At 58.3% G+C, this 20256-nt stretch overlaps 1 protein-coding gene across 3 annotated transcripts; it reads left to right on the top strand.

The window, feature by feature from the left end:
* Positions 1 to 2002: 2002 nt before the first annotated feature.
* COL9A2 (collagen type IX alpha 2 chain) lies at positions 2003 to 18339 on the top strand. 3 transcript variants are annotated; one of them, XM_032431940.1, is made up of 32 exons: positions 2003 to 2061; positions 4014 to 4088; positions 5353 to 5388; positions 5473 to 5535; positions 6582 to 6635; positions 6748 to 6783; positions 6885 to 6908; positions 7240 to 7293; positions 7612 to 7665; positions 7771 to 7818; positions 8017 to 8073; positions 8156 to 8209; positions 8517 to 8570; positions 8963 to 9016; positions 9114 to 9167; positions 9286 to 9339; positions 10491 to 10544; positions 10955 to 11008; positions 11237 to 11290; positions 12245 to 12289; positions 12637 to 12690; positions 13295 to 13348; positions 13633 to 13686; positions 13773 to 13844; positions 14119 to 14154; positions 14249 to 14293; positions 14383 to 14415; positions 14581 to 14727; positions 14962 to 15016; positions 15341 to 15529; positions 16328 to 16405; positions 16866 to 18337. In XM_032431940.1, the coding sequence occupies exons 1-32, from the start codon at positions 2038 to 2040 to the stop codon at positions 17063 to 17065; spliced, it is 2019 nt and encodes a 672-aa protein (XP_032287831.1). In that variant the 5' UTR covers positions 2003 to 2037; the 3' UTR covers positions 17066 to 18337. The 3 variants fall into 3 exon arrangements, with proteins under 3 accessions (XP_032287831.1, XP_032287821.1, XP_032287839.1); XM_032431930.1 differs by lacking the exon at positions 2003 to 2061 and adding an exon at positions 2668 to 2830 and having other exon boundaries at positions 16866 to 17639; XM_032431948.1 differs by lacking the exons at positions 2003 to 2061; positions 15341 to 15529 and adding an exon at positions 2668 to 2830 and having other exon boundaries at positions 16866 to 18339.
* Positions 18340 to 20256: the final 1917 nt, after the last annotated feature.

The raw sequence follows: 20256 nt of genomic DNA on the forward strand, positions 1-20256 counted from the left end.
GGCTGATAAAACACTATTTGAATACACTCTCTTTTGATCTGTGGTGGGGAAAGATCTTTCTCATTTGCTTTTTCAAATTTTCTTGACTATTTCATGTCATTTCTCTCCTAGAATATCTACACCCAACATGGGGCTTGAACTCACAACCCCGAGATTAAGAGTAGCGTGCTCCACCAACTGAGCCAGCCAGGCGCCCCTAGATTAATTTGACATCTTTGCAACATTGAGTCTTCCTATCCAGGAATGTGAATATATGACTCTCCATTTATTCATGGTCTCCCTGCCCCTTAAGAGCTGTGTATGACCGGCCCCAACCTCTAGTCCATGATTTGTGGGTCCAAAGCCCTCCCTACAATTTCTCTTGATCAGCTCCTGCTTTGAGCTTCACTTTCCACTGAATTGGTTCAGGTGATAATCCCAAGTGTGATAGGTTACATTTTCCAAAAACGGCTGCACCACTGTATATTCTATCCCACCCCCCCCACACATACTCCATGCTCCTCTTGAAATGTTACACTGATACTCATTCATCAGGAGGTGGAGTCTCTGTTCCCTCCCCTTGAAACTGGGCAAACCTTTGAAATTGCCTGGACCAAAAGAATGTGGTGACATTGATGCTGTGAGACTTAGGTCCTCAGAGGCAATTCTGCTTCGGTCTGGTGTTTTCCGTGTCTCTTTGAGCTACTGTGTTGGAAGTTCAGCTACTTTGAAGCTGCCGTGCTGGAGAGACCCTGTGGAAAGCTCACAAATAGATAAAGGAGAGAGCTTCCCAAGAAATTCCAGCTGTCCCGGCCGCAGCTATTGGAGGCTTCCTAGTACAGACATCAGACACAGGAGTGAAGAAGCCTTCTAGATGAGCCAAGGCCAGTCATCATCTAACTGCAACCTTATAACAGACCCGGAGTCAGAACCAACCAACAGAGCCACTGAATTCCTGATTCAAGAAATTGCTGCTTTGAGCCACTAAGTTTTTCAGTGTTTTTCCTATGCAGCAATAGACAACTAATATACTAATGTGTGCTATGCAGATGTAAGGAGCACCCCCTTTCCATAATTTCCACACACACACAAGAAAACTTACTCACATGAGGCCCTGGTGTGTTCAGCCCACAAAGAGATGAAGAAATGAACAACATAAAAACCAACAACTTTGGCCAGCCCCTTTCAGAGAAGTCCCTTACACATATTACCCTCCCACCCGGGGCAATGCCCACCATCCCTCCCTCACCTCCTCCTCCTCCACTCATCTTACTTCCTATAAACCCCAAATTCTTCCGCACTCCCTTAGGCAGAGCAATCAAATTTTCTCAAGCCCCCTTTCTCCCAAACTCAGCTCCAGGAACCCCTCTCAAAACCCAGCGCCCTTTGCTCACATGCCGCGTGGGATTGGACTTTCCTAGGTTCCAGAGGTTTTCTCCTTGACTATTTTAGCTGATCTTGTGGTTTTCTCCCCTACACTGGGTACAGGACTGGTAAATAAAGTGTCCTCCATAAATCATAATGAAAGCTAAAATTTATGAAGCACCTACTGTGTGCTGCTAAGTACGTCATATGCATCATCTCATCCAATCTTCACAAAAACCCTGTAAGGTAGGGACTATCATTATCCCCTTTTACAGATGAGGAAATTGAGGCACTATATAGTTTTAGGTGCCTGTGGTCACAGTTAGTGACAGATTCCAAAGCACTTTACCAATATTGCTTAAGTGAATGAAAAGGAATTTAAGAGACTGGGAGAGAGGAGATGTTGGACAGGTGGGCTTTGGAAACTCTGGTAAATGTGGGGGGGGCGGTGGTTGTTTCATGGAGGAGGTTACCCCCAGTGAGAGAAAGCCAGGCCCTAGAGACTCTAGTGCTTAAAGAAGCTGCAGTGAAGAAAAGGCAACAGAAGAAGGAGGAGGGCTGGATGGTGGAAGCCTGGGCAGGGAAGGCTTCAGGGAGAGAATGGCCAAGGGCAGCTCCCCAGCAACAGGACCTTCAGTGTTTCAAGGGGCACTGAAGAGGGGCTGCGCCTCACTGGTGACCTCCAAGAGACTGATGTCCCAACTGGGGCGGAAGCAGGTAGGTAAGAGGGAGATGAGGGAGTTTGGAGGTGGGGTAAGGCCAACTCCACTATGGAGTTAGCGGTGAAGCAGGAAGGAAGACAGGGATGGGGGTATCAGCCACGGGGCGGCTGATCCAGGAACGGTTCTGGTAGGTTTTCATACAGAAAAGGCCCGACCGTCTGTGGAGTTGAGCGAGGTGGGTGGGGGCTTCTGCTACAAGGTCTCCGGGCCCTAAGGCTCGCTCTCGGCCTGGGCCCTGGAGGAGAGAGGATGGACCCAGGCCAGGGATCGCAGGCACAAGTGGCTGAGGACGGGCCAGGCGACCGGGCGCGGGCTGCGGATCGGGGGGAAGGGGCCGGGCCCTGGAGGTCAGACTGGAGGGGGACCTCGGACGGCCGTGTGCCTCCTCCCAGAGAAGCGGGACCACGGTCTCAGTCCTGCGCCCCGGCGGCTCCTCGGACGGCAAAGGGTGGGCACTGGCTGCGGGACGGAGCGGGGCGGAGCTGGGCGCAGGGCGCCGGCCTCCCTCCCCCCCCCCCGCCCCCCGGCCCTCTCAGGTGACAGACCCCGGAGCCCCCGCCCCGCCCCGCCGCATATTCAGGCGGCCCGGCCCGCCCCGTCCGAGAGCAGCCAGCGCCGCCGCGCCCGGAGCCTCTGCGGGCCGGTACGAGCGTGCACCCGGGCACCCGTCCTCCGCGACCCCGCCGCCCGCCATGGCCGCCGCGGCCGCCCCCCGCAGCCTCCTGCTGCTCCTCCAGGTGCTCGGGCTCGCGCTGGCGCAGATCGTAAGTCCCGCGGCCGCCCCCGCGCGGGGGCCGGGGTGCGGGGAGTGGGGTCTGCGGTGCGGGGCCCAGGAGGCTGGTGAAGGGCTCGGCCTGTCTCCCCCCACCCCCGGCTGGGCGCAGCCCCCGCGGCGCACGTCCCCTCGGTGGGTGCGCACGGGGGCCGCGTCCCGGCGCCGCGAAAGGAGGCGGACGAGCCGGGGAGCCAGAGGGACCCTGTCGGGAGCCGCTCGGCCCAGCCTGGGACAGGCAGCGTGGCCAGGAGCTGGCGCCCGGTGCTGGCAGCCCCGAGAGCCCAGGTGGCGGGGGAGACAATGGTGCCCATTCACGGGGCTCCGGAGCCTCCGCCCCGCCTCCTCTCAGGGGGCGCCGGCTCCAGCCAGACGCCGCTCCGGCCCCGGCCGCTGCCCCTCGGGCCCGCTCCGGCTCCCGCGTCCCCCGTCGCGCTGCCGAGGGCCGCCGGGGAGCCTAACGGGACGGGGGCGCGACGAGGCCGGGCCCGGGCGCCAGGCTGGCACTTCTCTGCCCGGGGAGGGCGCGGGCACCTGGCGGGCGTGGGCCCCCTGCCTGGGTCGGGGCTGGCCCCATAAGAGGACGACCCAAGGGAGGACGATGGAACGGTGCTGGGAGAGGGGTGCTCTGAGGGGAAGGGAGAACAGACTTCCCTTCCCTACACCCCCTCTCCCTGCGCCTCCCCCACTTTCCTTTCGGGTTTACTCACCCTAGGGGGAGCGGGGGGGGTACCTACTCACCATCTATACCTGTTGTTCGTCTAAAAATGATAATACGAGCAGCCATTCATTGGAGCCAACTGTCTGCTGGGCACCGCCTCGCCTACCATCTGTGATTCACTTGCGCCGTCAGCATCTTCATCTCTTCCCCACCGCGGCAGCGCGAGGGCAGCCCTGGTCCGGTGGAAGGAGGAGGAATCCCGGCTCCACCATTTACTCTCTGTGATCATTCCTAATCTTTCCGAGCCTGTTTCCTTAACTGCAAACTGGGGCTGGTAATAGTATCCGCCTCCCAGTTCTGAGCGTTCCATAAGATGATACATGTAGTGGTGCACAGTGCGGTACACAGTAGGTGCTCAATAAAAAGAAGGACGCAGCTTTCCCGGGGAGGCTAACGGCTGGGACGCCCCGCTTCCTGCACTGTCTGAGGGCTGCACCCTTGTGTGTGTTTTCAGAGAGGTCCGCCAGGAGAACCGGGGCCCCCGGGCCCCCCAGGGCCGCCGGGAGTGCCTGGATCTGACGGCATCGACGTGAGTCTCTAACCTGGGAAGCGAAGGGGGAGGGAAGGGGCGGACAAAGGGGAACTTTGTGAGCGGGGGTTGGGGGGGGGGTAGGGGAGGGTAGGGGGAGTCAGTCCCTGGAGATGCAGCGCCCCCCTGTGGTCAGTGGGCGGCGCCGGCCTGCGCCACAAGGAGCCCGTTTGTTCTTGGAAAACCTCAAAACTGGCCCTGAGGTGCAGAGCGCCTTATAGCGGCCCGCGGACAAGGAGCTGCTGTTCCGTCTGCCCGCCCGAGCTCTCAGCGATTCCTTAGCCCCCACCCCTACTCTCCCAACTTTTTCTGGGGTGGGAGACGCCTTCACCTCTCGCCCTGCCCCCTGGCACGTCTGGATGCTTCTTCAGGGTGGCTTGGAAGCCTTGGGCAGACCGCTGACCAGCTGAAGCCAGACTCCTGTCTCTTCCTTTGCATTTTTCTTCCTGATTTAGAACCAGCAGGCCTTGTTCCCTGCTCTCCCTAGCATGGGGAGGGTTAAATGCCTCATTCAGGAGGCTCCCCCAGGAGGCCAGCTCCATGTTTACCCATCTGGACAGACTTCTATTCAACCTGGTGCCCCCACCCTCCAAACACAGGGCGCTGGGTCCCTGCCAGGCTCTCTGGCTGCTGCAGGCCCTGAACTGCCCGAAGGCCTCTCTGGGGCTGAATGTGACTCCACAGGCCCTGTCTGTCCTCCACCAGCAGTCCTTTGTCGCTGGGGAAGGAGGTCCTTCCTGCCTTGGGAACAGACTGAATCGGCCCCCTTCTTAGGCCCTCTTGGTCCTTGTCCTTGCCCCAGTCTCTTCTTTTCATCACCCCAATCCAAAAAAGAGCTGCTGCCCACCCGGCTCACCTCCCCTTCATGTTTTTCTGAAAGTCCCAAGTTTCTCCCACACTTGCCCAAATCCAAGAAGCACCCAGTCTCTGAGGTAACTTGGAGCCCGCAGCCCTCTCTGCGGGTCCGTAACTGCACGTCAGCAGCGTGGGGGTGTCTGTGACCTGCTTGCGTGTTGACCGCACCCTCCGCAGCCTGGCTGGGGTTGGTCTCAATCCACCTGTTTGGGGCTTTTGTTTGTTTGTTTTGTTTTGTTTTGAGGGAAAGGGAGTTATTTTCCCAAAAAATGCAAGGCTGAGGGGACCCAGGGCAGAAGAGAGGAGAGTGAGGAGAGCGGCACGTGGGACCAGCCAGTCAGGGCCTGCCTGTGCCCATGTGGGGTGACATGAGCCACAGGGTGCTGTCTGACCAACTGGTATCTTACAGAGCGACAAGGGGCCCCCGGGGAAAGCTGGCCCTCCGGTGAGTGCTGTTTCCTCTTTGACCTTTGACCTTTCCAGTTCTTGCCCTCCTCTGGCTCATATTTGCCCCACCTCTGTTTTTAAGGGACCTAAGGGAGAGCCTGGCAAAGCAGGGCTGGATGGGCCGGACGGGAAGCCTGGGATTGATGTGAGTACCTGAGCGTCCGCTGAAGCAGGTTAGGGCTCCACTCACTGACTTCCAGAGCCCAGTTCTGGCATCTTCCCTGCTCCTCTGTTCAGAGCAGGGCAGCAGGATGGAGACTTGTAAAGCTATGAGTTCCCTTCACCTTCATGTGACCCGTGACCTCGCGGCCACCCCAGAAACATGAGTCACAGACACATGGGGGTCCAAAGAGGGCTTCTGTTCATCTGCAGCAGGCAAGATTTAGTCTCCCATTTCTGGCCTCCAAATGTCAGATTAAATGCTGTGGATGGAGCTGTCCTTTCCTTCCCCCTTCCCTGCCACACCCTGCCCCCTCGAAGCCCCAGGAGCAACTCAGGAGGGGAAGATTATTGGCTGATACCACAGAATTCCCAGGGGCCCCAAGGTCACGGGCTCCTGGACACAGCCAGGGCTATTGGGACAGTCACCTGATTGAGGAATACACTTGGGTCAGTCACTAAAAGATGGGAGGAAAAAGAGGTCCCATGAGTTGCCTTTGTCCTGACAGAGGGACCTTTGTCAAGAGGTACCGTCGGGGCTATGGGCAGCCACCAACCAGGGCCTCTCCAAGTTTTCCACACCCTGCAAAGATTAAAAAGCTCATGGCCTTCCACTAGCACATTGGTTCTCACATCTATGCAGAGAGGGGAACATGATTAGCCCATTTTGCAGATGTGAACACTAAGGCTCAGGAAAGGGTGCCAAGGGCAGACATCAAGAAAATGGCCCATCCAGACCTATATCTAGGTCTTCCAGGCTCCTAAACTGGGAGGTGTGAGGCCCGTGCAGACAAATCTTTGGGCCTTGGTTTCTCATCTTTCTAAAGAGGGTATTCACTCTGCCTGCTTGGCTCCCAGGGTTGCTGTGGGAACTGGGGGAAGAGAAAGCAAGGTGTTGAGGCCCCTTGGCCTTCATGGAGTGGAGTGCAAGGCAGCTTGGGCCCACCCAGGAGAGACCTCAGGCCCTGGCTTGTCCCATGGTTCAGGGAGCAAGTTTGCTCTTCACTGGTCTACCTTCTCTTTCTTCCCCAGGGTCTAACTGGAGCCAAGGGGGAGCCTGGCCCCATGGGGATCCCTGGAGTCAAGGTAAGTGGCCTGCTGGGGACTCGGCTTGGGCAGTCCCAGGGAGGGACTACACTAGAGAGGAGTGGGGACACAGGAGACCCCAGCCTCTGAACCTCTCCCATTGCTCTTTCAGGGCCAGCCCGGGCTCCCAGGTCCTCCTGGCCTGCCGGTGAGTGTAATCTGCAAGGGCTTCAAGGGACGCTTTGGTTGGGGGGCAGGGGGGACTTGTAGAAGGAGCCATGAACCCAACCTCCTTTCCTTCTGTTCCAGGGCCCTGGCTTTGCTGGACCTCCTGTAAGTCCTCCCAAATGGGGCAGGGTCCCTGGGACTCTTGGGGAAGGAGGAAACAGAAGGGCTTCTGGGGGACTGGCCATCCAGGGGAGGGGCCCGCATGCTGTGATGGTGTCAGGAACGGGCAGACGTGCCAGAGAACTCTGGGCCAGCTCACGCTGGGCCTATCTGCTGGCTCTGGGATTCTCTGGCCCTTAAAGCCCTAAGTTGTCGGTCTCTCTGGGCTTGGTTGCAAAGTAAAAGTGGGGAAGGGGCCTCTGGTACCAGTCCCTACCTTTGTGTCAGGGTGGGCTAACCCTCCGAGGCACCCTGCCAGTGACGCCTCTGCTCCTAGGGGCCACCTGGACCTGTCGGCCTCCCGGGCGAGATTGGAATCACAGGCCCCAAGGTGAGCCCCAGCCACCCCTCTGCTCATTCTGCCTCCTGCCCTTTACGTCGAAGCTGGCAAGTTAGGGAGTCTTGCCAGCAGATCCTGGGCCTCCTTCTGGCCAGCAGGGAGCTCTTCAGGCCTGGGGCAGAACCCCCTCCTGCTGAGCCCACTCAGCTATAGGTCTTCCAGGGAAACCAAGGGCTGGGGCCATCCCAGATCTCAGAAGGCGACCTGGAGGACAGGGTGGGGTAGGGCAGGAGCAGGGACTGGAGGAGGGGGCAGGGTGACCCTGGCAGAGCCGGACCAGAATATGATTTGGGCCCCTCTTGCTTCCAGGGGGATCCTGGACCAGAGGGGCCATCGGGGCCCCCAGGGCCACCCGGCAAACCGGTAAGTGTCCTCAAACTTCCCACAGGGGAAGGACGAGGGTCTCTGGCACAAGCCTGGGGTGGGAAAGATTCGGGTCAGGCTCCATCTTCATACATCTCCTCTCAGGGCCGACCCGGAACCATCCAGGGCCTGGAAGGCAGCGCGGATTTCTTGGTGAGAGGCGGCCCTGGGGCGGGGCTAATGTGGGGAAGGGGTGGGTCCTCTTTGGAGGTAGAGTCAGGGGGCTGCCGCACAGAGGTTCAACCAAGTGGGCTGAGAGGAGGGTTTGGGAGTTGGCAAGAGGGGGAAGCACGGCCCGGCTGGCCTGAGGCGGGCTGGCAAGCACAGAACCCGGTGGGGTTTTCTTTCCAGTGTCCAACCAACTGTCCAGCGGGGGTGAAAGGCCCCCCAGGGCTGCAGGGAGTGAAGGTAAGCTACTGGCCCAAGTCTTTGGGGGGCAGAGCAGGTGGTTGGGAGGGGACCTCACGTGGAGTTCCCTCCTTCCTTTCAGGGGCATCCTGGCAAACGCGGGGCTCTGGGAGATTCTGGCCGCCAGGGGAAGCCGGTGAGTGTGTGGGAAGAGGGCCTTACAAGAGCCTCCCCTTCTTCATCCCTTCTCCTTCCCCTGTGGGTCTCTGGGGACTGAGCCTTGAGCTGAGAGCAGGAGGCCTGTGTTCTAGGTCAGTGTGTCCCCTTCTTCATCCCTTCTCCTTGCTGGGCCTCCATTTCCCCATCCATCTGTCACTTGGGACTATATGGCTTCTAGGGTCCTTCCCGTCTGCTTTTTCTGGGAAGGGGATGGTATCTTTGGTTGTCTGTATGTTTGTTTCTCGATCTGCCTGCCTGTCTGATCACTCCTTCCTGCCCCATAGGGTCCCAAGGGAGATGTGGGTGCCTCTGGAGAGCAAGGCATCCCTGGACCACCGGTAAGGGACACTTTCCCCCAGGGCCCTCCCCTCCTCATCTAGGAGATCTTAGTGGAACCATTCCCTTGGTCTGGCCTTCAACCTATAGAAAAAACACCTGTGTCCAGTTGGCATGTCTCTGGGTGGGGAGAGGGGGGTTGAGGCTGTCAGAAATTGGGGGACAGGAACCAAGGCTGTCATCCAGAAAACCCAGCTGAGGCCCAGCTTTTGCCACTGTCCCCTGAGTGACCCTGGTGAGTCCCTCCCCCATCGCTGAGCCTCAGTGTCCCCTCTCTGAGATGGGGACTGTGCTGCCTGCCTCAGACGGGCATTGTGAAGATCGGGGTGGGGGTCCGAGAAGCTATGATGAAGTGGGTCTTGAAATTGCCATCGCTGTCATTCTGTCTTGACAGGGTCCCCAGGGCATCAGGGGCTACCCGGGCATGGAGGGACCCAAAGGAGAGACGGTGAGTAAGTCGGGGGTGGGCTGCAAGGGTCGTCATGACCAGCGCTCTGGCCTCTGGGCTCCAGCCAGGACTGACTGTAACCCTTTCCTCTCCCCAGGGTCCTCATGGGTACAAAGGCATGGTGGGCTCCATTGGTGCCGCCGGGTCACCAGTGAGTGTCCTCTTGCTCCTGCACACGTACTCCTCCAGCTGGAGCTCCTGGGGCTGCAAAGGGCATGTGGCTCCCCCGAGCCCATGTGATCTGGATTCCTGTTTGTCCTTCTTGCCAGGGTGAGGAAGGTCCGCGGGGGCCACCAGGCCAAGCAGGGGAGAAGGGCGATGTGGTGAGTCCTCAGCCACCCCTTGTCCAGTCAGGGCCCCTGGAGAGTACTAGGAGGGACTCAGCTCCCCCCCTCCCGGGCTCATGTGTGAGCGAGTGTGTGCATTACCTCTGTGTCTCTGCAGCTGCGTGTGTGTGAGTATGTGCTACTCTGTGTCGGTGCGGATGCACGGGTGTGTGTGCGAGCGTTACTCTGTGTGTCTGTGTGGGTGAGTGACTGGTGTGGGGCGGGAGCCTCTGTGCTGGGGGCCCAGTCACCGCACCAGCCCCCACTCCGGCAAGCCCAGCCTGTGCCGATCAAATTCAATTTGGGAGAAGTCATGGGATCCAGTCCCAGGCTCTCTGCAGCCAGACGATGAAATTCCAGCAAATCAGCCATGGGGCTAATGGGACTTGGCCCACATCCCAATTCTCTTAACTTTTTTTTTTTTTTTAATTAATAGACTTTATTCTTGAGCGGCTTTGAGTTTATAGAAAAATTGAGCAGAAAGTAAACTTTTTTTATTATGGAAGTTTTTAAACATACATAAAAGTAGAGAGAATTATATAATGAACCTCCATATACCTGTCTCCCCAAATTGACATTTTGCCACACTCACTTAATCTACCACTCTTGCTCATATTTTCAAGCAAATCCCTTAATATCATGTCATTTCACCCCTAAATACTTCTGTATGCCTCTCTTAAAAATAAGGACTTTTCCTCACATAATCACAATATCATTCATTACCATGACCAACAACATTATCAATGATTCCTTAGTATCAGCAAATAACCAGTCTGTGTTACGTGTTTCCCAGTTATCTCAAAAATGTCTCTTCAGGGTTCTTGTTCAAATCAAGACCCAAACAAAGTCCACACGTCGTATTTAGTTGTGTTTCTTCAATAAGTGCTCTCAGAGCGCAGGTGAGGGAGGTCTCAGTGAGTACTGGATCCTTCCCTTGTACTGCCCGGCCCGGCCCGGCCCAGGCCCCTCACCTCAGCGCTGACCTCTACTCCCTCCCAGGCCCCTCTCCTCCAGCCCTTGCACAGTGTGGCCTGTGCCAAGAGAGATCCTGGGACCCGGAGGCCACTGTTCTCAGCTGTTCCCCTCTCTGAACAGGCAGATGGGGGTTCAGCATCCTGAAGGTGACCTCATTTCTATCTACTTTGCAGGGCAGCCCAGGTGTTCGAGGACCCCAGGGAATAACAGGCCCGAAGGGAGCAACCGTAAGTAGCCTGGGCCTACCCAGAGAGCAGGGTCAACTCTGTCCAAGCTCCTAGAGGACGAAGAGCCTGGGATTCTAGACTGAACTCTGTTGCAGGCGGGCTGCTCTGTGACCTTGGGAAACAGCCTCTTGCTGTGCCTTAGTTCTTTCACCTGTAAATAGGGCAGAAGTTTGGGGAAGCGTGGGGCCATCTGGAACACCTGTCACCCACACAGAGGAAGGACTGTGGTCCATCCCTCCAAATCCTCTTCCCATTTTTGCTCCCCTCTCCCAGTTGGCTGGTGGGGGTCCTCGAGATAACCAGACCCACTTCCGCTGCACACTGCAGCTGTCACAGAGGGATATGGGTGGGTGGCCGGACCCCAGGCATCTCCCCACTGTGAGTCTCCCTTCAACGTTCCTTCTGAGCAGGGCCCCCCAGGCATCGATGGCAAGGACGGGGCCCCAGGCACACCTGGCATGAAGGTAGGAGTGGGGACTGCTGGTGGGTTGGGGAGGGTCAGGGTCCCTCCCAGCTCAGGCCCTGAGTCTCATCACATTGATCCCGGAGGCCCAGGGGCCTGGGATCCTCAAGTGTGTCACTGACACATCCCTGCTCGCCGCTGGGCCTCAGTTTCTCTACTTGCCCTTGGGTGGAAGCCATAGACGTAGCTGGAGCTTTCACTTACGCCTCTGGTTCTCCTTCTCTCCCAGGGCAATGCAGGACAGGCTGGGCGGCCAGGAAACCAGGGCCACCAGGGCCTAGCGGTGAGTATGGGGTGGAGTCCCCGGGGGCTGCCCCAGGGGCAAACTGCTTCTCCTCCTCAGTGTTGCCCACTTTCCCATTGTGGCATGAGTGGCTGATGAGGCAGAAATCCACACAGCCAGGGCCCTTGCTCTAGTCCTTGTCCCCACCCAGCCCTCTGTGGCCTCTGGCCTGGCTTAGGCCTCTTCATTTGGACAGTTGCTCCAGCCTTCTCTTTGACCAACCCAGTTCTCCATGTTGGCTGTTCCCTGCTACAGCACCTTCCGTGGCCCTCATTGCCTCCAGGAGAGTCATCCCATCCAGTCATCCAAGAACTAGTTACTGAGTCCCCAAGGCACGCTGAGTGGCAGGGAAAGTTGTGAACAGGACAGCCACAATGCTTGTCCTCACAGTTCTTCTTCGCATTCAAGGACCAGCGTAATCTGGCGCCACCCTACCCTTTGGTCCTCATCAGCCACTGCTCCTCTGTGTCCTCTCCTTTCTCCACACGGCCTTCCTTTTCTACCCCCACACCTTCAGGCCTTCGCAGGTGCCTTTGCCGGGAATGCCCTTCCCCATCTCTCTGTGCCTTCTCACCATTCAGGGTCACCTCCATCCCACACCTTCCGGGAGCCCAGTCCATGGGAGCCCCCCTCCCTCCCTGCTGGGGGTACTGAGGCCAAAGCCAGATAACACGCCCAGGTGTAGACCATGTTCCTGTATCACGTGTGCCTGTGAGCGCGGGGTGCTTCTCTTCTCCCCATAGACTACAGGCCCTTCTGTACCCCGCTCCGCTCCCCCCAGGGCTCAGGGCACAGTCAAGTTTGTGATGCCATGGCTGGGCCTTCTGCTATTTGGCTCCCACAGGCCAGGGCTGAAGAAGTGGGGGGATCTGGATTGGGGATGGGAGGTAAAGTAGGAGGTGCCTGGGGCTCCCCAATGCCAGAGTGGAAACTGATATCAACTTCTTTCTCCAGGGTGTGCCGGGCCAGCCTGGGACAAAAGGAGACCCAGGAGACAAGGTAAGGTGACTCCAAGCTGGGGACAGAATTGGCTTTCTGTGAGCAAGGGAGCCTGCGGGCAGGGTCCAGGGGCGTGGCTAAAAGACTGCAAGGCCCAGGCCTCACCCCAGGCTCAAGGACATGGCCTGGACACAAGTCCCTTGGGCCTAACCACCTCCCTCCTGCCGCTTACCCCCACCCTCTGTGGAGACAGGATGGCATGGATCCCAATCCAGAGGACCTGACCAAGAACACCTTCTCCCCAATTCATGTGGTTCTAGATTCTGTTTAGGGTTCATCAGCCTTCTCCAAGGTCAAGAGCTTGACTGGGCCCCCCAGACTCACCTTAAACCTGTGTTTTCCTGCAGGGTGAACCAGGCCAGCAGGGCCTCCCTGGATTCTCTGGTCCTCCTGGGAAGGAGGTAAGTGCTCGACCCCTGACACAGGGCTCTTGCATTGGTCCCCCTCCCAGGCCTGAAGACCCTGCACTCAGCATATGGGCCTGGGTGAGAGTGTGTGGTGAAGCCCTAGTTTGGGCGGTGCCATGGATGCCAGTCTGGGCTGTGCCACTGACCCACTGACCCAGGGACACTCCCTTTTCCTCTCTGCAGCCTTGTTTCTCTATGTACAATGCAGTGATGGTGGGGATTGGCTCTGTCCTGTGTGGGCGTGATCTCCTCAGATAGCCAAGCTGACTGGGGCTAAGAATCCAGCAGAGTCATTCATTCATTCATTCATTCATTCCATAAACATTCACCAAATACCTGCAATGTGTTAGATGCTGAGATAGTCTCCTACTCAGACGGAGCTTACAGTTTAGTGGAGAAGACAGGTCTTAAATATATGATCACATGATGACTAACTACAACTGTGTGGGGTCCTAGTGAAGGAGAAGTACAGGGACCCAGAGAACAGGGGTAAGGGAAGGCTTCCCTGAGGAAGTGACCAGGGTGGGTAGGGGTTAGCCAGCTGTGCAAGGGAGAGGTCCACCAGGCCTACTGCTCACTCCCAGTTTCTGTCCGCCAGGGAGAGCCGGGACCTCCAGGAGAAATCGGACCCCGAGGCATCGTAGGGCAGAAGGTACCAGTGGTACCCCCTCCCCCGGGGGCCTCTGCAGCAGCTGGCTCTACTGGACCCAGGATCTGGGTGCCCTCAATGGCTCCAGCACCTGCCTGGTCCTGCCCAGCCTATGTGAGGCCTTCCCGGAACGGCCTGGCTGCTGGTCTGTGAAGTGGAGCAAGGGACCTCCATGCTGGGACAGCAGGAAGGGCATCCTGCTCAGCAGGGGCTGGGGGCTGGAGAGGGGGCTGAGGACGGGGTGCCCCTGCTGAGTGTCCGTGGGTCATCCTCTCTTTCCGTTGCAGGGTGACCAGGGTGAGAGGGGGCCGGTGGGGCAGCCAGGCCCTCAAGGACGGCAGGTTAGTGGAGGCCAGCCGTGAGGGGCCGTGGGGAGCAGGCCTGGGCACCTCATTTGATTTACTGCTCTGGATTCTTTTCTCCACAGGGCCCCAAGGGGGATCAGGGCCCCCCCGGAATTCCAGGGCCCCAAGGCTTGCCAGGCATCAAGGGAGACAAGGTACCAAGTGGGGTTGGAAAATACCTGGAAAAGAGGCCCCAAGATCTGCGGGGTCGGGGCGGGGGAGGGGAATGGAGCTCAATTAGGTCTTCCCTTGAGCGCTCCAGGTCTTCCCGGGAGGAGTACTGGGGCGGGTCCCGCGCGGCCCTGGGGGGCGAGGCGGAGCTGCAGAGGGGTGTGGCCAGGACCCGGGGTTGGGAGGCGGGGACCCCCTGGACCCAGCCATCCCTGGAGAGGGGAACTCATTAAGTCCCTGACTCCCCGCTTGCTGCAGGGCTCCCCAGGGAAGACCGGCCCCCGCGGCAGCGTGGTGAGTAGCCGCGCCTCCCCTCCCCGCGTCCCGGGCGGCGGCGGCGGCGGGTGGGGGTCCGCAGGTGCCCTGACTCGCTGGGCTTCATTTGCAGGGCGACCCGGGGGTGGCCGGCCTCCAGGGAGAGAAAGGCGAGAAGGTGAGCGGGCGGCGCGGGGGCGGCCGGCGGGGCGGGGGGCGGGCCCCGGGCCTTCGGCGGGTCCTGACCCAGCTGCCCTGTACCTGCAGGGCGAGTCTGGCGAGCCGGGGCCCAAAGGACAGGTGAGTCCAGCCCCTGCGACGCCGCCGCCTTCCTCCTGTCCCGCCACCCACCGTTCCCCTCCACCCCTACCTTCCCCCACCATCTCCCCTCCCCGCCACCCCCCCCCAACTCCCCGGCGCGGGCCAACTCTTACCCCCGCTCTGCAACACCCCCCGCCCCGGCAGCAAGGAGTCCGCGGAGAACCCGGCTACCCGGGCCCCAGCGGGGATGCGGGCGCCCCGGGGGTGCAGGGCTACCCCGGGCCCCCCGGCCCTCGAGGACTGGCTGGAGACCGAGGCGTGCCCGGACTGCCCGGGAGACAGGGCGTGGCGGTGAGTCGGCCCGCCGGAGCGGGGAGTCTCCCGCGAGGAAATCCCTTTGCGGGTGCTGCCGATGCCCCAAAGGCTGGGAGTTCCCGGGGCCCCTGGCTCCCCCGAGGCTGGTTCCCGGCGGCCGCACAGCGGACAGGTCGGGGGAGGGATTTCCGTCAGATGCTGCCTGTACTTCCGGTGGGAGAATGGGGGGCCAGCCAGGGGCTTCTTCCTGGAGGCCTTGTCTGCCTGCAGGGCCGAGACGCCAGTGACCAGCACATCGTGACCGTGATGATGAAGATGATGCAAGGTGAGGGCGGGGCGGCAGCCGTCCTCCCCCCACTCCCAGTCCGCGCGGTGCCGCCCTTCGGGGGCTTCTCCGAGCGGCCTTGCCCGAGGGGCTGCGGGCCTGCGTGCTCCTTCCAGCTCCGCTTCCAGGAGTCCGGGGACCTCTGTACATCTCTGCCCTCGCTGGGCCTTTGGTTTCCGCAGCCCGCGGAGGAGGGGGAGATGAAACACGCACCTTCTGCGTCTGCACACCCAGGGGCCCGGCGCGGGGGCGCTCTGCCTTCCCGTTTTACTGAGCGGACCCCCATCTCACACACCTCGCCTCTCCCTCCCTCCTTCCCTCCAGAGCAACTGGCAGAGGTCGCTGTGAGTGCCAAGCGGGAGGCCCTGGGTGCAGTCGGGATGGTGGGTCCTCCAGGACCCCCTGGGCCTCCTGGGTACCCAGGCAAGCAGGGACCCCACGGGCACCCTGGCCCTCGGGGCGTTCCTGGCATCGTGGGCGCCGTGGGTCAGATTGGCAACACAGGGCCCAAGGGTGAGTGCTGTTCTGTGGTGGGGGTGGGGGCCGGGCGATGTGCACTTGGCCAAGGCCAGGCCCAGGTTGGGTTATGGGTTATGTGGGCTGATGGCTCAGCCTCTTGTTTTCTCTTTCATCATCCCCCCTCTCAGGATGAGGTACACTTTCCCCCATTCCCTCAGCAAAGTTTTCCAGAAGTCATATGTGACTCCTGGGCTGGCTTTCTCAGTAGCAAATTGATGGAGATCAATGTATTATTTTATAACTTGGGGGTTTTCTTGGGGGTGGTGTTTTTGTTATAAATTTGCTTTGTGGTGCCCCCTAAACATCTTTCCGGGTCTCTGGAAGCCCGGAGGCAGGTTAGCAAAGTAGTAAAGCATGCAAACTCGAGTCACAAGACAGCTGTCTGTCCGGACTCTACTACTTTCTCCTTGTAGACTTGGACAGCTTACCTGATAATCTCCCTGGGCCTTAGATTTATCATCTGTAAAATGGGGGATGTTAATAACAACCACCTCATAGCATTGTCCTGAGGAGTGCATGTGGAGGTAATTTATGTAGAGTTGGCACATAGTAAATGCTAGCTGTGATTATTATTAGACGCTTTCCTGTCACGAACTTGATTGCTGTAGCCTTCCATCCTGTCTGGACCTTCCTTTATTTAACCAGTTCTGCAGGCATTTCCAACTTTCCCCTAGTATAAACTAGCACAAAACAGGCATAATTGCTGTGTGTGAAATAGAAATGAAATAGCAGCCAAAGTAGAAAAAACATTCTCCAGTTCTGAAAAACGACAGCCTCTTTCTTTCTCTGCAGGAAAACGTGGAGAGAAGGGTGACCAGGGAGAGATGGGACGCGGGCACCCCGGGATGCCTGGGCCCCCGGGGATCCCCGGTAAGCCCTGGGCCCTGCCCAGCAGCCCTGTCCCTCAGCTCTGGGATTCCTGCCCCGCAGACACCTGGGTCTCTGCCATGGAGGCCTCCTGCTCGGCTGCCTCAGTCCCACGCATCCAGCGTTGGCATCCCTTTGGAGCACCCAGGAGCCCTGGGTGGGGTCTGGCTGGGAACTGGACAGCTGAGATGCTGAGGACTTCCTGGCTTGCACCAGGAAGTTTTCTTCATGGAGGAAAACGAGGAGGCATTTGCTCCCAGAACTCACAGATTGGGAGTTGGGAGTGATGGACAATGCCATGCGACTCTCTCAGAACCTGTGTCTGGGGCAGTATCTTTTCTGGGCCTCAATCTCCATCTCATCCCCGCCACCCCCACCCCACCTCCCTGAGAAACGGGACTTAGAATCCTAGGGCTGAGACAGGAGAAGGCCCTGATGTCTTTCGGTCTTCTCCCTTACACAGGACTCCCTGGCCGGCCCGGCCAGGCAATCAACGGCAAGGATGGAGCTCGAGGGTCCCCAGGGGTCCTGGGAGAAGCGGGCCGACCAGGCCTGCCAGGCCCCGTGGGGCTGCCAGGCTTCTGTGAGCCTGCGGCCTGCCTTGGAGCCTCAGCCTACACCTCTGCACGCCTCACGGAGCCTGGAGCCATCAAAGGGCCATGAGCATGAGGCCAGGACAGAGCCTGGCGGGCATCCTGGGGGGAGAGGACTAGGTTCCCTCTGGGTGGACACACATCCCATCGCTCAGACCAGGAAGCCAGCTTTCCCAGAACCTTCCATCTGGGCCCCTGGAGTCCTGAGGAGAAGGAAATTCTAAAACGTCGGGGAAGGGAAGGGAGGGCATTGGAATGGAAAGGTGGAGGCAACAGACAAGTGTCATTGGAGAGTCCCAGCTCCCCAGAGATGGGTGGTTTTCCTTCCCAGAACCCAATTCAGAAGTTACCAAAACAAACGTCTCCTTAATCTGTGCCATCCTCCAGTGGCTACCCTCTTTGGGGTGTAGGTCCCTGACCCCACCTCCCTCCCCTGGACTTTCTGGGTGACTGCTGCTGGGTGACTACCCCGAGGTGGCCGTCCTGAAGCCAGCCCCACTACTTCCTCCCTGCCTTCCTCCCATCTGAGTATTTAAACACCCATCCCCCTTCTCTTCCTGGCAGGACCCACTCCCACCTACCCACCCACCCCGAGATCCACCCAGGCCTTTCTGTAAATAAAAGCCCCTGACTTGGGTACAAACTAGGATGGGAGTTGCTGGGCTTCATTCCTGCTGGATGCAGGCACCTTCCTCTGGGCACTCCCTGAATTGTGAGCAAGAGGACGGCATGGTACCTTTGAGGAGCATCTGTGGGAAGAACCTGGGGTGGAGTCAGGACAGTGACCTGCTGGGTAACTTTGGGCAAATCCCTTCCCAGCCTTTGTGTGGCTACGGCAGGGACTTAGCCATGTCCCAGTAGGACACACGCAGCATCTTGCCAGGGCCTAGCACATGGAAGGTTCTCTTGAGACCCGGTACCCACCGTATGCTTGCCCTGGGGCAGGAGCTGGTCGTGCAAGACTGAAAGACTTGGTTCTTGCCTTAAGGGGTTCCCAGGTCTGTGGGACCTGGACAACGGGAGCAGAAGGGACGTGCATTCACACCACCTTTGCTCGGGACGTCTAGGGGAGACTGATCCCCAGATCTGATCGGTACCCTGGGCACTGCCAGCCTCATAGCTCTGTAGGCCAGCAAAGCTGCTCCAAGCAGCAGGAGCGGCAGGGAAGGGCATGACAGGTACCTCGGACCCAGGTAAGGATGAGAGCTTTTGATATTCAGGGAGTGACCAATCCCCATGCTCCATTATTGCTTTGGGGCATTTGTTCCCAAATGAAGCGTTTTGCTGGCCTCAGCCCCTCCTGAAGGCTGCAATCACCAGTGTGAGATCCAAGCATTTGCTGAAGTCTGGGCCCTCCTATACCTCCCCCTACACTTGGCACTAGGTCCCCACCCCAGCTGGAGCACCCTTCTCTCACTAGCCCAGCCCCAGTCGCCCCTCTCCTGCCCCACCACATACACACACACACACACACACACACACACACACACACACACACGAGTGACGTCTCAGTCCCCTTGTCCCAACTGAGGGGCAAACAGGAAAGATAAGCCGAGGTAGCCCCGAGGGCCACAGAGGTGGCTTCACCCTCGCTGCTTTGACAAACCCTGCTCACAGCAGCCCCGCCCCCCCAGGAGGCCCCACTTGTGCCGTGGCTACTGGAGCAGGCGCAGACAGGGGAAGGGGGTGGGAGCAGCAGGGCCGGGGTTCGTACCTGGTGGGGAGGGGCTTCCTCCTTCCTCCGCCGAGTCACTGTGGTGCGAGAAGCCTTGGGCTCAGGGAGCCAGGGATCGCCTTGAGGTTTCCTCACGTGCTGGCCCTGGGCTTTCCATGTGCCTCTGCAACTTTCCAGAAATCAGGTCCACCGGAGGGTTTCCGTCACCACTGGAGGATGATTTTGAATCTTAGAGTTACACCTCATTCCTACGACAGGCATCTGGAAGGGCTGAAAGGAGGCTGCTGATTCCTAGGCACCAGCACCTGGCAGCCTTTCTAAGACTTCCTGGAGGCTGAATTTCACTCAGGAGAATCCCATGTCCTTAGTCTGATGCACAAGACTCTCCTAAGCCTCTCTGACCTCATGTCTACACTGCACTCCAGCCATGCCAGCCCCTGGGCTGCTCCTCACACACGTTGCGCCCCTGCTGGGACTGCTTTTCCCCAAAATCCCATCCCTGCCGGTGCCCTCACTGCAGGTCTTTACTCCTAAGTGACCTTCTCATCCCCACCCTGATATCCCAGGTTCCCCTCCCATGCTTTATTCTCTCTCCTTTGTACTTGTCACTATTCAACAACATCATATAAGCTCCGGAGGGCAGCGACTTTGGTCTCTCGTTTGCCGCTCCATTCCCCAACACCTAAAACAGTGCCTGGTGTGAGGATCTAATCACACGGTGACTACAGCTGGGAACGGTGTATTGTATAATTAAAACTTGCTGAGAACTTAAGGGTACACACACACACACACACACACACACACACGAAAAAAGCATTTGAAAGGAGAAAAACAGTTTCAAAACTGAAACCAAAAACCAAACAAAAAACATGCCTGGCACATAGCGAGTGTTCAGTAGTTATTAGGTAAATAAATAGTATGTTCAGGATGCTGAAAGGGAGACTCCACCAATCATCACACCAGGAAGGAAGGGATTTGGTCTCAGCTTGTGTGGAGCTGAGGCATGTTCCAGGATGGCCCACAGCACCCAGGTTACTTCTTTCACCATCAAGAATGAACCTCCCCCTCTGAACCAAGAGACAAAAGTCTAGTATAACAAAAATGAAGTAGGAACTCAACTCCCCTGTTCGCAATTAGGAAAAGGGGGATGCAGGAAGCCTAAGGGAGCTTTGCATCAAGTCAGCCCAGCTCCTTCCCAGAGGTTTAGCAGCTTCTCCTCCATAACGTAGCCTGTTGAGGACTCAGGGTCCCAAACCTGCCCCTGGCAAAGCTCCAGGAGTCTGGAAGATGGGATTTTGTTTCAAGTAATTTAGTAAGTCACTAATCTTCCAACCCAAATGGCCAGCGTCCAACCCACGCTGCTAAAATCAACAGTGACAAGGGCTTTCAGCCAGAGCTTTGGTGTTTTACTGACACACAGGGTCTCGAGTTGGCTGCTGGGTATTTTGGCAATTTCTGAAGTGGGCATTGATATGGTGGCCGGGCGGACTTAGAAGCTGACGAGGTCCTCTGCCAGGTAAGCACGGCCCGAGAAGAGCAGAGCAGCAGTCCAGAGGCTGCCCTAAAGGATCTTACAAGGGCAAAAA

The sequence above is a fragment of the Phoca vitulina genome, unplaced genomic scaffold, assembly GCF_004348235.1.
Source record: "Phoca vitulina isolate PV1807 unplaced genomic scaffold, GSC_HSeal_1.0 scaffold2, whole genome shotgun sequence".
Classification (NCBI taxonomy): Eukaryota; Metazoa; Chordata; class Mammalia; order Carnivora; family Phocidae; genus Phoca; species Phoca vitulina.

Excerpts from the sequence above, each read along its gene's own strand:
- COL9A2 (XM_032431930.1), top strand. The coding sequence starts at position 2,759 with ATGGCCGCCGCGGCCGCCCCCCGCAGCCTCCTGCTGCTCCTCCAGGTG. Across the intron at positions 9,340-10,490 it reads CAGGGGAGAAGGGCGATGTG|GGCAGCCCAGGTGTTCGAGG; the intron begins GTGAGTCCTCAG and ends TCTACTTTGCAG. Across the intron at positions 12,290-12,636 it reads AAGGAGACCCAGGAGACAAG|GGTGAACCAGGCCAGCAGGG; the intron begins GTAAGGTGACTC and ends GTTTTCCTGCAG.